The 13,160-nt window shown below is 36.5% G+C and overlaps 1 protein-coding gene across 3 annotated transcripts in view; it reads left to right on the top strand.

Annotated features, from left to right (window-relative positions):
• LOC131044523 (DNA repair protein XRCC2 homolog) overlaps positions 1-12,320 on the top strand; it is a 120,150-nt gene extending 107,830 nt beyond the window's left edge. For 2 of the 3 annotated variants that reach the window (XM_057977868.2, XM_057977867.2), the window contains 5 exons: positions 1,524-1,626; positions 11,401-11,437; positions 11,558-11,655; positions 11,775-11,834; positions 11,998-12,320. In XM_057977868.2, coding sequence (XP_057833851.1) covers positions 1,524-1,626; positions 11,401-11,437; positions 11,558-11,655; positions 11,775-11,798 — 262 coding nt within the window. In that variant the 3' untranslated portion in view covers positions 11,799-11,834; positions 11,998-12,320. Of the gene's footprint in view, positions 1-1,523; positions 1,627-11,400; positions 11,438-11,557; positions 11,656-11,774; positions 11,872-11,997 lie in introns of all 3 variants that reach the window. The other variant, XR_009105686.2, reaches the window with a different exon arrangement.
• The last annotated feature ends 840 nt before the right edge of the window (positions 12,321-13,160 follow it).

The raw sequence follows: 13,160 nt of genomic DNA, 5'->3' as shown, positions 1-13,160 counted from the left end.
TTGCAAATTTTGATTCCAGCTAAGGGAGTAGTTTACATCTCTAAGCGAGCAGGTACTAATTTGCATTTGTATATAACTATCTTTTTCTATAACAGAAAAATATAATTTTTTATGCTTATAGAGAAAACACATATGCATGGATAGATTTGCCAATGATCTGAATTTTTTTAAAGATCTTACACTAAGTTACCGGTTCGGGTTCGGGTACCGGTTCGGGTTCGAAGAACCCGGTACGCCGGTACGGCAAAATTTTGAAAAGGGGTTTGGGTTCGTTTGGGTTCGTTAGTACAAAAACATGTAAATTATATATATATGCAACCTATAAGCATGAATTAAGATTAGCATGTCACATAGCATCATATAAACAACAAAACCAACATAAACTTGTAATCGTAGCATCATGATCATACCATAACAGCATCATATACATCAAGTCTAATATCAAAATGATAAAATATTCAAGTATCATTGTTTCAACTTTCAACAATTTAAAGTTTGATCATTAAATGGATTCAAACTAAGAACATCCAAGTTTAATTTTTCAAACTGAGGACCTGGATTTTGCCGACATCGCCCACAATGGGGTCAAGGGGCAGCGCCCCTTGCGGGGGTTTGGGGGTAGCGCCCCCAACGGGGTCAAGGGGCAGCGCCCCTTGCGGGGGTCTGGGGGCAGCGCCCCCAGCGGGGTCAAGGGGCAGAGCCCCTTGCGGGGTCGAGGGGCAGCGCCCCTCGCAGGGTCCCGGGGCAGCGCCCAGGGCGCGCTCCCTGTCGCGGTACAGGGCGGGGTCGAGGGGCAGCGCCCCCGCCGCCAACACCAAATCACAACCTTCAAACCCACACGGAACTCCATGGCGTGCATCAGTTTTCTGTTTTTTTAAGACGTCTAATTTTCTGCTTTTTAAGGTTATAACTTTCACTTTTTACAAGGCGGAATTGAAAAAAAAATTAAATTTGCATTGTTTTTTGACTTTACGGGCCGCCTAGCTGCCCAGGTTCGACTGGGTCCGCCCGGGTTCGACTGGGTTCGACCCCGGGTTCGACTGGGTTCGACCCCGGGTCGAACCCACTCTGGGTTTTTCGAACCCTGGTCGAACCCAGGTCGAACCGGACCCGTACCACGGACCCGGTCGAACCCGGACCCGTACCAGGGGGGCCCAGAGGCGAACCCGGTAACCTAGATCTTACAGGCAGGCTGAAACATACTACTTGGATGAAGTGGCAGGATGCTGTTTAAAGGGTGCAATTTTTTATTGTAATCTGAAACCTTATATAATTACTAATTGTGATTAGAATCTGATTCCGAATCCTTGAAGAAATGTATTAGTTAAATTGTTTTAACGTCAAATCCATGTCATCATTTGATATGAGCTTTATTACTTAGTCTAGAAAATATGTGTTTCAAAATAGTTCTTGATATTTGCATTAAATAGAAATCCATGTTAAGCCAATCTTTTAGAAGATTGATCGTTAATAGTGTTGTCATTATTCATACTTGGTACAGATGACAATTACATTCCTTGCAGGGAAGGGAGAAAATGGTCTAAATCTTGTCTGGAAGCTTCAAAGCATGGTAATCAAGTGTCAGAAAAGAATGTGCATCGTGAATACATGCCAGCTGTTTGGCAGGTGAACTCTTTTTGGTCTTAAACATAGTGGCCATGTTTGTTTAAAAAAGGTTATGAAGGGTTAAAAACAAATGTTAAATACTTGATTTCAAGCTGAAAAATTCAGAAACAATGAGAAAAATGACGAATTTTTTTCATGTATGCTAAAGTGTGTAATTTATTGTAATTTCCCCATTTTTGGTCTGTCTAGCATTGTAGTTAAGTTCGGTTTTCTAGGTGAGCACCAGCCTTGTTAGAGGTGATGTTTGTTGTTGGTAGTGAGCTTAGTTGGTCTTGAGAAAGGTTGCCAATTCAGGTTCGAGGGTTCGCTCAAAAAAAAATTGGGGTTGGGTTCATTTTGGGTTCATCCATACAAAAACGTATAAAAATATAAATAATATATATAGTTATAAATATATAATATTTATTATTAATATATCAATATAATATATGAAATATAAAAATATATATTAATATTAATAATAATAATTAATTTATTAATATTAATATGTAATATAAAATATGAAATATATGTATTTTTTTTGAATTGAAGATCAATTACCAAAATAAAATCAGAGTACATAGTCTGGTTACAATAATAGTGACCAAGCTGATCACTCCATCAAAGCCCAAACCAGGCTAAACCACTTTCAAATCACAAAAAACAGAATCAATTTTTACGATTACGAGTAATATGTAGAATTTCGAGTCAACATCAACTTACATTAGTAATATATCATCTATTGACAACATATTCAAAAAGACAGACTGTAACAGATTACTAAGCTTCATTATCATTGTCATTTTGTGGATCCTCTTCTTTCTCTTCATTCTTTCCATCTTCATTATCAGCTTCTTTGTCTTTTCCTTTGTCATTCCTAGGTTTAGTCCTTCTGATCTGGAAAGTGTCAAATTCTCTTCCAAGGGGGCGAGAGATCCTCTCCCAACTGGTGCAGTCAATGTTTTGGTGAGTCATTTCTAGGTGCCTTACAGCTTCATCCCTCTTCAACTAATATTGGTGTTCCTTGCAGTATTTATTTTGAAAGTCTATATACTCTTTCTAGAATTTCTTGTCTATCTTTCTTAGATATTGGGGCCAATAGTCAACATCCTGAATGCCTTATATATATATTGAAGAGGAGTCTTCATCCAATATCTTCATGAATCTTCCTGCTAGCATCTTCAATGTAAATGCTACCTTTTCAATAATCATTAGCACTATGAGTCTATAATTAGACTCAGTAAGAACCCTCCCTTTACCTTTGAACACATGCTCATTCCTTCTCTTCCGAAGAAACCAAAGAATTTCAGTACCCAATAAAAGCCAAAAATAATTAGACTTTTAATACCACTTGTATTATCACACATAATAGGAATTGCCTCATCATACTTCACCTTGATATCTCTAAGATTTTGCTTCTGTAATGTTCCCATTTTTTGGAGAAGAATTAATTAATTAATTTAATTAGTTAAGTTGTCCAAATTATTATTATTTTTCATGGATAGCTTAATTAACTATTTTAATTAATAATACTAAGTTAATTATGTATAAAGTTATCAAATAAATTAAAAATTAAAAGATGACTTTATATTTAATTAATTTAATAAAGCGACTTAATTAAATATAATATCATAAAGTCACTTAAGTGAAATAATATTATTTCTAGAAGCTTCTGGATGTTGGGATGAAAAAGTATTAAAGGAGATCAAGTTGAGCTTCAAGGTAGCCAAGAGTTGATAATTGAATTGATTGGGTTTTGTAGAACCAAGGGGTTTCTGCAGATCATGGTTTTTGGGAACGGAAACTCCCATAGATAGCATAATTGAGGGTGTGAAAGACCTTCCGAGGGGTTGCAGCTGAGAGTGGGAGACAAGTCAGTCTTCCATATTGAGCTTATTGAGTTGATACATTGTCATGGTGGTTGGGATTCATGAATTTTTCAAACTTATTCTATTGGAGTCTTAAACCCTTCGATTTCTATTAAAGGAGGAAGGCGATTTCATTGAGGATTTTTTGGTAGTGTTGTTTGGGTAAAAAACTGATCAGAATTGCAGGCCTGTATCGAATTGGGTTTTTCCTCTAAACCCATGATTTTACTCTCCCTTCATCATTGAAGCATTAAATCGCACTTTGGAGGTCAGCGGAAGCATTAGTAAGGAAGGGTGATACCTTTTGTGGTATTTTGGAGGAGTATTTGAAGAGAAATCAGTAGCATATCAGGTCTGAAGTTAAATGGTATCAGACCATTGTTCCCTTCGATTTTGCTCATGGCTTCCTATTTTGGCAACAAACCTTACCTAAGAAGACAGCGCCATACTTGGGAAGATTAGGCGATCATTTTGGAGAGGTAATAGAAGGCCAGCAGGTAACCATTGATTGTTATCAGATCAACCTATTTGCAGCAAGGGCGATTTCTGAAGACAAGTTTGATTCAGCTGAGTGGAGGCTCCTTAATCAACAATATTGCTTGCTTCTTCAAGGATTGTGTTAGGCGATCCTTTCCAGGTTCATTGTCAAATGTTCTATTTACTCATTTCAGTTAGTTGGATTATTCATGGCTGTCAATAATCTTCAGAATTTCTGAGTGTTAAGAATGGTAGAGTTTGATCATGGTATTGCCATTGTAAAGGCTTATTGGATCATCATTTTGAATTAAAAGGGAGAAATAAGGTTGGATTCCTATTTCATATTTGTCTGAAGTTTTCATGCCAACTGTTTGACGTAATGACAACAAGCTGTATATGTATGTTAGTGTGTTTAAATGGGTATTGAACTCTATAACTAGTGTCATATGCATCTTTGGTGATTGATCTATCAATTAGGAGTCATTTATAATTGGTCTTTCATGATAAATATATGTTTGTTGAACTCTACACCAAACTGAAAACTCTGAGATAACATATCAACATAACACGCAAGTCGCATATCAGTATAACACGCAGATTGGACAGTCAGTTTGACAGCAAATATCCTTTGTTTTTCAGTTAATACATTGCAGGGGATATTTCAGCTTCATCCACATAACTTGAGTACAACAAGATGGTGTTGTAATGTATTCTGCCTCTGTAGTAAATAATGACACTAAATCTTGTTTCTTACTCAAACAAGAGACCAACCTGTCTCCCAAGAAAAATGGACCACCACTTGTACTTCTCCTGTCATCTGCACATTTGGCCCAATCAGCATTTGTATATGCTTTCAAAGTGAAATCATCATCCTTCTTATACCATAATCCATAATCCGGAGTCCCTTTCAAATATTTGAATATCCTTTTCACTATTTGATCATGAGATTGCTTAGGATTAGCTTGATATCTGGCAACCAAACAAATAGCCTGCATAATATCCGATCTTGAAGCAGTCAAATACAACAATCCTCCAATCATAAATCTATACTGTTTCTGATCAACATCCAAGGATCCATCATCCTTGCTTAACTTACAACCCAATAGCCATAAGGGTTGCAACTGGTTTAAATTTCTCTATCCCAAACTTCTTCGACATCTACTTGATATACATGGTTTGAGAAATAAAAATATGTTTTTCTGATTAACTTGAAGACCAAGAAAAAATGACAGCTTACCTATCATAGACATCTCAAATTCCTTTTGCATCTCTTCTACAAACTTCCTACATACATTATCATCTCTTCCCAGTATGATATCATTAACATACACAACAACAATCAATAGTTTATCACCTCCAACTTTGAAATAAAGATTGCTATCTGTAGTACCTCTTTTGAAATTCTGCTGCAACAAATACCTATCCAACCTTGCATACCAAGCTCTAGGAGCTTGCTTGAGCCCATAAAGTGCCTTCTTGAGTCTGCAAACTATTTTTGGATCTTTCGATAGCTTAAATCCATCCGGTTGTTCAATGTATGCTTCTTAAAGTTTTCCATTTAAGAATGCTAACTTGACATCCATCTGATATACTTTAAAGTTCTTGTAAGCATTAAATGCAAGAAACATCCTTATAGCCTCCATCCTTGCAACCGGAGAAAATGTCTCGTCAAAATCTATGCCCTCAATTTGTGAATAACCCTTACACACCAATCTTACCTTGTTCCTTATGATTTTTCTATCTTCATTTAGCTTGTTTCAGAACACCCACTTAGTTCCTATCACATTCTTGTCCACTGGTCTAGGTACCAACTCCCATATTTGATTGTTCTCTATCTAATTCAGCTCATCTTCCATTGCCTTAATCCAACTTTCATCCTGGCTAGCTTCCGCATAGGTCTTTGGCTCCACCTAAGATAAAAAATGTAATTTGCTTGTTAATTGGTTTCTGCAAGTCTTTTTTTGTTTGAACACCTTTATCCTTGTCTCCAATGATTTGTTCCTCTGAATGATTCTTCGTCACATACTTTGTCAGTGTCTTAGAAGTCTGTTTAGGTTTCTTTTTTCTACACTTGTCTCTTTTTTCTCTTCCAGAGCATCCTTCCCTTTTGCAGCAACCGGAGTCACCTCTATTTTTGTCTTAGATTCAGGTACAGTCTCAATCTGATTCCATTCTTCACTAACTCTGACATTTGTGCTTTCCACAATCTTGTTTAGCCTCTTGTTGTAACACCGGTATTCCTCCTCTTGCAAAATATCACAAGAATATGCCTTCATCTGACCTTGCATCAAACTTCCCTAGATCTTCCTCATCTCTCCTTATGTAGCACTTGTTGTTGAAGATTTTGAAATACTTGATTGTAGGAGGTCTTCCATTCCATAGCTGATAAGGTGTCTTTGTGTGATTCACTCTTATTTGTACCCTATTAAAAATATAAACAACAATATGCACAACTTCTTTCCAATGCACATTAGGTAGGTTAGTATCCTTCATCATAGTTATAGCCATTTCAACAACATTCCTATTCTCTCTTTCAACAACTCAATTTTGTTGAGACATCTTAGGAGCAAAAAAATGTCTTCTAATACCAAAGAAACGGGACTCAGGACTCGGACCCGATTCGGTGAGGCCTACTCGTCTCGGGACTCGGAGTCGAAACTCGGCATAGACTCGATTGGTCTCGACAAAGTGAAAAACTCAAGAAATTTAGAGATTTTGGACCCCAGTCTATGTCTGGCCGAGTTTGGCGAGTTTGGACCCTAGACTCAGCCGAGTTCGAGTCCGAGCCCACTAGACTCGGTCAACACGACTCAACTCAGAAATCGCCCAAACTTGGCGATTTTGGGCGATTCCCGTTTCTTTGTCTAATACCATGTTCCTCACAGAATCTATCAAATTCATTTGATGTAAATTCTCCTCTATCTGATTTTAAACATTTTATCCTAGTATCAACTTGATTTTCAACTAGACTTGAATATTTTAAACTTTTCTAATGTCTCACATTTTTCTCTCAAGAAAGTAACCCATGTCATTCTAAAATAATCATCAATAAGCAACATAAAATATCTTTCACCATTTAGTCCCCTTGTTCTTGTAGATCCACAAAGATCTGTATGAACCAACTCCAAGGGTTTTGAAGTATAATACTCTTTGTTCTTGAATCCCCTTCTTGTTTTCTTTTCCAACTAACATTCCCTGCACACAGTATCAACAGGTTTGATAATCTTTGGTAAATCTCTTACAACATGAGTAGAATAGATCGTCACCATAATGTCAAAATTGATATGTCCCATCCTTTTGTGCCACAACTAACATTCACTGCTTGTGCTAACATGCAACTACTTCCACTATTATCCTTTGCATAGTAAACATTGCCATTAGTTCTAACACCTTTTGGAACTAATCTCCCGAAACTTCCTTTTCTGATCACACATCTGGGCCCATGAAATCTGAGCTTATAACCCTTATTACACATCTGACTCACTCAAAAAATTATGTCTCAAACCCTTAACATAATAAACATCATCAGTCTTATGCTTATCATCAATTGAAATAGTACCTTTACCACAAATAGGTGGAGCCTCCCCACTTGCAAATTTTATAGATCCACCATCATACTTCTCAAAATCAATGAATTTTCTTTTATCTCTTGTCATATGATTTGAACTTCTGGAATCAATTATCCATGCCTTGGGCTCTACTTTTTCATGCATTGCAGTCGTCACATTCACTGGTTTTTCATTGTTCTTCACATCATCTGGATTACTGCACCTTTCATCACTCTTCTCCTCTATAGCTAAACAATTTCTTCATTTGAGTCATCACCATCTTGTTCTTTAGACGAATAGGTTTCCATTGAGTAGAAATTCTACTTAGGTTTGTCTCTGTTATCTATTCTCTTATTTCTATTATTCCATTTGTGATTGTCTCTTCCCTTGTTATCATAATCTTCCCTATAAGTACATCTATAACCATAAAGACCAGTTTTTCCACAATTAAAACACTTGAAAGGTAACTTACCTTTGTATTTTACGGATCCTTTCTTTAGTCTTCTCACATAGTTTGCTTCTATCTTATCCATGTCATTGCTCGCTTCAGGTTCATCTTTAGTCTTGTTGGTAGCTTTGAATGTTGCTTCTTCCTTCTCTTTCCACAAATCATCTAGCTCAACAATCTCAAAGGTAGGGAGTGAGCCATAGAGCTGATACAAAGTGTACTTCTCCATATCATGACTTTCTTTAATCGCATACTTCTTAGCTTTGTAGCATCTCGAGAGTATTAATATCACTTTTCTCACAACTTCACTCTCTTCTAATTTACCACCAATACTCTTAATTGCACCCACAACCTCATTTACTCTATGTAGATAACTTTCAATGTTCTTATCATCAGACATCTTTAGGTTCTCAAACTTATGCTTCATATTTGTCAACTTGGGTTGCTTTGTCTTTTGATCATTTTTCATATACACTACTCAACTTCTTCCAAATCTTTTTAGTAGACTTCAAACCCATAGCTTCAACAAATACAAGATCACTTAAACAATGGATAATTGCAACTTTAGCCTTCGCATTGTTCTCATGTGCCTTAACCTCATCCAAAGTCTGAGGACCATTTGCCGGAGTAGTATACCCATTCTGGATACTCTCCCATATTCTAGTCAATAGAGATTCCAAATGACATTCCATCCTTTCCTTCCAATAAGAGTAATTTGTTTCATCAAACTTCGGTGCTTTGTAATTAACATCCTATACCATTTCGGATCTTCCTCAAGCGGTTAAGCTTCTCTAAGAGGAAGGAGACTCTAATACCAATTGATGAACACACCACAAGACTAAGAGGGGGAGGGGGGTGTTAATCAATCTAGACCACATAATACTTTACTTTTGATCTATTAAACTTCAAACCACAATTAACTTATTACTACAATTATGAAACATGAAAGCACAAAGCATAACAGTCACAGGAACACTACATTTATGTGGAAAACCCGAAAGAGGGAAAAACCAGGAGGAAAATCATAGTCACAACATGAATAATTCATTACAATGTTTAGGTTTCAAGGCCAAGGAGCACATTGCCCCTGAAAGGACTTGCAGGACTAAGGCGCACAACCTTAGGGCAACATGCAAAGGGCTGCACAAACTGCCAAATGGAACACACCTTCCGATAGGTGCAAAGGATCAATGAATTGAAATGAACAAGATCTTCTGAACATGAAATTGTCCTTGAACCTTTGTGTCAAGCGACCAATATCATGGCAAACATATTTGACATCAATCACTGTCTCAAAGCTCTTCACAAACTGTCTTTCGTACTTCTGCTACACCAAATTTGCTTGTGCATCATTAACATCTACTTTACATTAATTCACACACATCCCATACACAACTCATACATTCTCACTCCTATATATACGAGACTATTCATTGAAACCCGCAACTAGTTCGTCCACAGACAAAATAAACAATATTACATAAATAAGGCCACCCAAACCAATAATATCCATTGCGGTCCACTCCAGGAGATAAAGGGGACCCAAACACATCACAACACATCCTTTGCAACCGATTGCAACGAACCCCATACACTAACACATTCTCCAAAGTCGACATCAAATGAAACTTGTAGATAAACAATTAAGCACTCCAATCAGTCAGCCCAAAAAATCCTGCAATGCACAAACTCAATATGGATCTACACACACCATAGTGAGATCCATGTCAACATCCAAACTCAACCACCAAAGCATATCTGAATCAAAAAGACATGATTCAGATAGGATACACCATCACAATCAGCTTGAAACTAGACCAACTGACAACACAAAATTTAAAATTGATGCAAAAATCAACATTCTCTTTTAAGACATACCTTTCAATAGAGTCATTCAGAAAGTCACTTTGAAAGGTTTCTTGCAACTCTCACTCCATTTCTGATTGAGCTTCACAAAGTTGATCTAAGTATTCATCATTAGCTACTGTTGTGAAATTTTCAGCAAGCTTAAACCCATCATTAGAAACTCCTAAATCATTTGTCTCATGTGCGCATGTTTCAATTAAGTCACTATGGAGCTCCACCACAGATGCTTCGAGTCCAGACATTTTCTTGGTCACATGAATTTTCTGAGTGTTCATTCTGAATTTCAGGTTCTTTAACAACTTAATTTTGTTTTCACACAAATTTCTCTTCTTCCTTATGCTCCATTGCGAAAATTTCTTCCTTTCTCTTATCACCATTCTTCTGGAATAGACAAGTCAATTTGTTTTTTCTCTTCCAGCTTGTGGCTTAGGAGTATCCATCACTTTCTTTATTGGATCTTCATTGGATTTCACCTCTTCTTTGCTCCAAGATTCTTTGCATAACAAGCAAGGTTTTTTTTGTCCTCTCTCTCCTTTCTTGCAACAAAACTCTTAATCTGCTGATTACATAGAGTAGATTCTTTAACTGCCATTTCAACTATCATGTGTGGCTTCAACTTCTCCTCAAACTGTTTGACAACATATTTAGCTAGAGCATGTGGAACAAATGAAAATTCCGCTCATCCTTCCACATTAGCCAACAAAACTTATAAGAGTTGTTGGGAGATATCATCACTCTTATTCAAAATCATAGACACAATGGTTTGCATTGCTGTTATAACATATTCTATATGATACTTTCTGACGTTAACAAAGAAATAGTGAAACATTTTGATAATTAGATCATCACATTCTAGGTCGAGCATCACCACACAAGATCTAACTTTTGCAACAATTTTTAAAATTGTAACCCTCTTACTGATATCATCCAAACTTTGGAAACTTTCCAGAATCAGCTGAAATGTTTCCCTCAAAATGTCATCATTGTAGGAAACTTCAAGAGCTGTTATTCTAGTAATTTCACTATTACAAGTGATAAATTCAAGTCCTATATATTTGTCTTGGTGTCTCAAAAGCTTTGCCTTTACCAATGAGTCACTGAAGGAGTCATAGCAAATTGTGGCATCTTAGAAGGTGGCTGCCCTATCATAGCTAATAAGCAATTCTCCACTTCCTCCAAAATGCTGAGTAATTCACTCTAGAGCTGAAGCAGATGTTCAAGTTTCTTGCCTGCTCTATAGAGCTACTTTCCCAAATATTCTTCACTTATAATCATCATGATACACAAGTTGATAGTTTAAAGGCTCTGATAATTCTTTGAGTTTGAATAATAATTGATAAATCATCATTGAAACTTTAGACATGCAAGTGAAGATCTGCAACAAAGTGTTAGCTTCCCAATTTGACAGTTTGCAGCCATTTACAATATATTGTCAGTGTGTTATTGCACATAGTATTTTTGAGGTTAGAAATAAATAACTTTTCAAGTTTGCTTTATACCTTTTGGCCGTTATGTCCTCATCTTTGATAATTCTTCAAGGAAAAGAAACCCAAATTTTTTCATATAATTAATATTATTATACTTGCAGGCATTTGTGACCCACAGGCTACTGCTTGGAAGGTCAGGTATGTGTATATTGGTTAAATATAATGATTCCTTTATATATCTTGCAAATCATGGATATCGTATTCTTTATTTTCAAATAGTGCAATGCAATGATTAGTCTTGGAATGATTTGGCTCCAGATGATACGAGTGAGAATGAAAACATAAAGGTCCCTGTTTACACATCAGAATGGGAAATGCCATCTCTGCAACATTCGGACAGATTCATTGTGCAAGATGTAAGGACCCAGTAACTGTTTCAACTCATCTCAATTCCCTGTGCTTTTTGTTGTGGTATGCTTGTCTGCTTGGGCACCTTTGGAGAATCATTTCTAAGGATAATTTTTGGAATCACCAGGGTGGTATTTCGCTCATTATGTGAATTGGTTCCAACGGACAGAAATTTTACAGATTCCAGGTTCAATTTCCTAATATTTTTACCATACAAGACCTCGGTATTGATAACTTTAGTTTTAGAATTAATTATTAAGTGTTACTTTTAGAGTGCTATATGCTTTTATGTGGTGAAGTGTGCTTGCACTTAAATATTAAAATTTTTCCTGTGGAAATTTGGAAAACAGAACTGAACCTTGATGCAATTTATACATTCTGAGGCCAGAAAAGCTTGAGCAAACTATAGAAAGACCACAGATGGAGAGGGGGATCTGTCCCATTGGTTTGCAAATGATATTTCCTTATACGAGAGGCCCTGTTTTGGAAAGCAGCTTATTTGGTTGCCAAAAAACCTGGGTTCAGCTGATTTATGCATCTTCCATTTTTGTTTTTTAGCATCAGCCCATAGGTGCATTGAAGGCGTCATAGATATGTTTGGAGAATTTCATTCTGTAATGTAAATTTACAACATTTATTAAAAGAATATTTAGAGCTGCTCTTAGATTTTAAAGCTAGTTTCACCTCAAAACTTATTTCGGATGTTGCATATTGTCCTTGAGGTGTGAATTAAGTTTTATTTACATGATGAGTATTATGGGCAAGAAATTACTGAAATGCTGGCAAGATTTAGGATATAGATAGGGGATTGCAAATAATATTAATCCTTGCCTTTCTCGACTTGTGATAACATAGAATGAGTATAAGGTTGTTGTCTCAAATGTCTACAGAAAAACTTTTGAAGTTTGAGAAAATAAACTATTAACTTATTAGAAACATGAATTCGCCACAGTTCATGCCATTAGTTTAGAGTAGATAAAAGTAGAGATGAAGATAGAGGGGGAGAGGAAGAGAAGGACAAATAGATAGAGAAAGGTAGAGGGAGAGTTGGAGATAAAAATAGAGAGATATAGAGAAGAAGATTGATAGATAGAGAGAAAGAGGCAGAGGGAGAGATAAAGGTAGGTTAGTTTATAGATAGAGGTGCAAGAGTGGGAGAGAGAGAGAGAATGCAACAAAGACAATAGTAGAGAGAGGTATTGAGAGAGGTGAAGAGAGGGATAGAGAGGGGAAAAGATATATATATATATATATATATATAGAGAGAGAGAGAGAGAGAGAGAGAGAGAGAGAGCTGCCAATAGTGTTTTAAGAGAGATAGATAGGAAGAGGGAGATAGTGAGAGAGGGGTACATGGAGAGAAAGGTAAAGATATAGGATAGATAGGAAGATGGAGATAGTGAGAGAGGGGTACATGGAGAGAAAGATAAAGATATAGGAAGTGATATATAGAGAGAACTACAAAGAAATAGATATATAAATAGAGAGAGGGAGAGAGAAACAAAGATAGGGG

Source organism: Cryptomeria japonica, chromosome 9 (genome assembly GCF_030272615.1).
Source record: "Cryptomeria japonica chromosome 9, Sugi_1.0, whole genome shotgun sequence".
Taxonomy (NCBI): Eukaryota; Viridiplantae; Streptophyta; class Pinopsida; order Cupressales; family Cupressaceae; genus Cryptomeria; species Cryptomeria japonica.
This window is presented reverse-complemented; position numbering and strand designations above follow the sequence as displayed.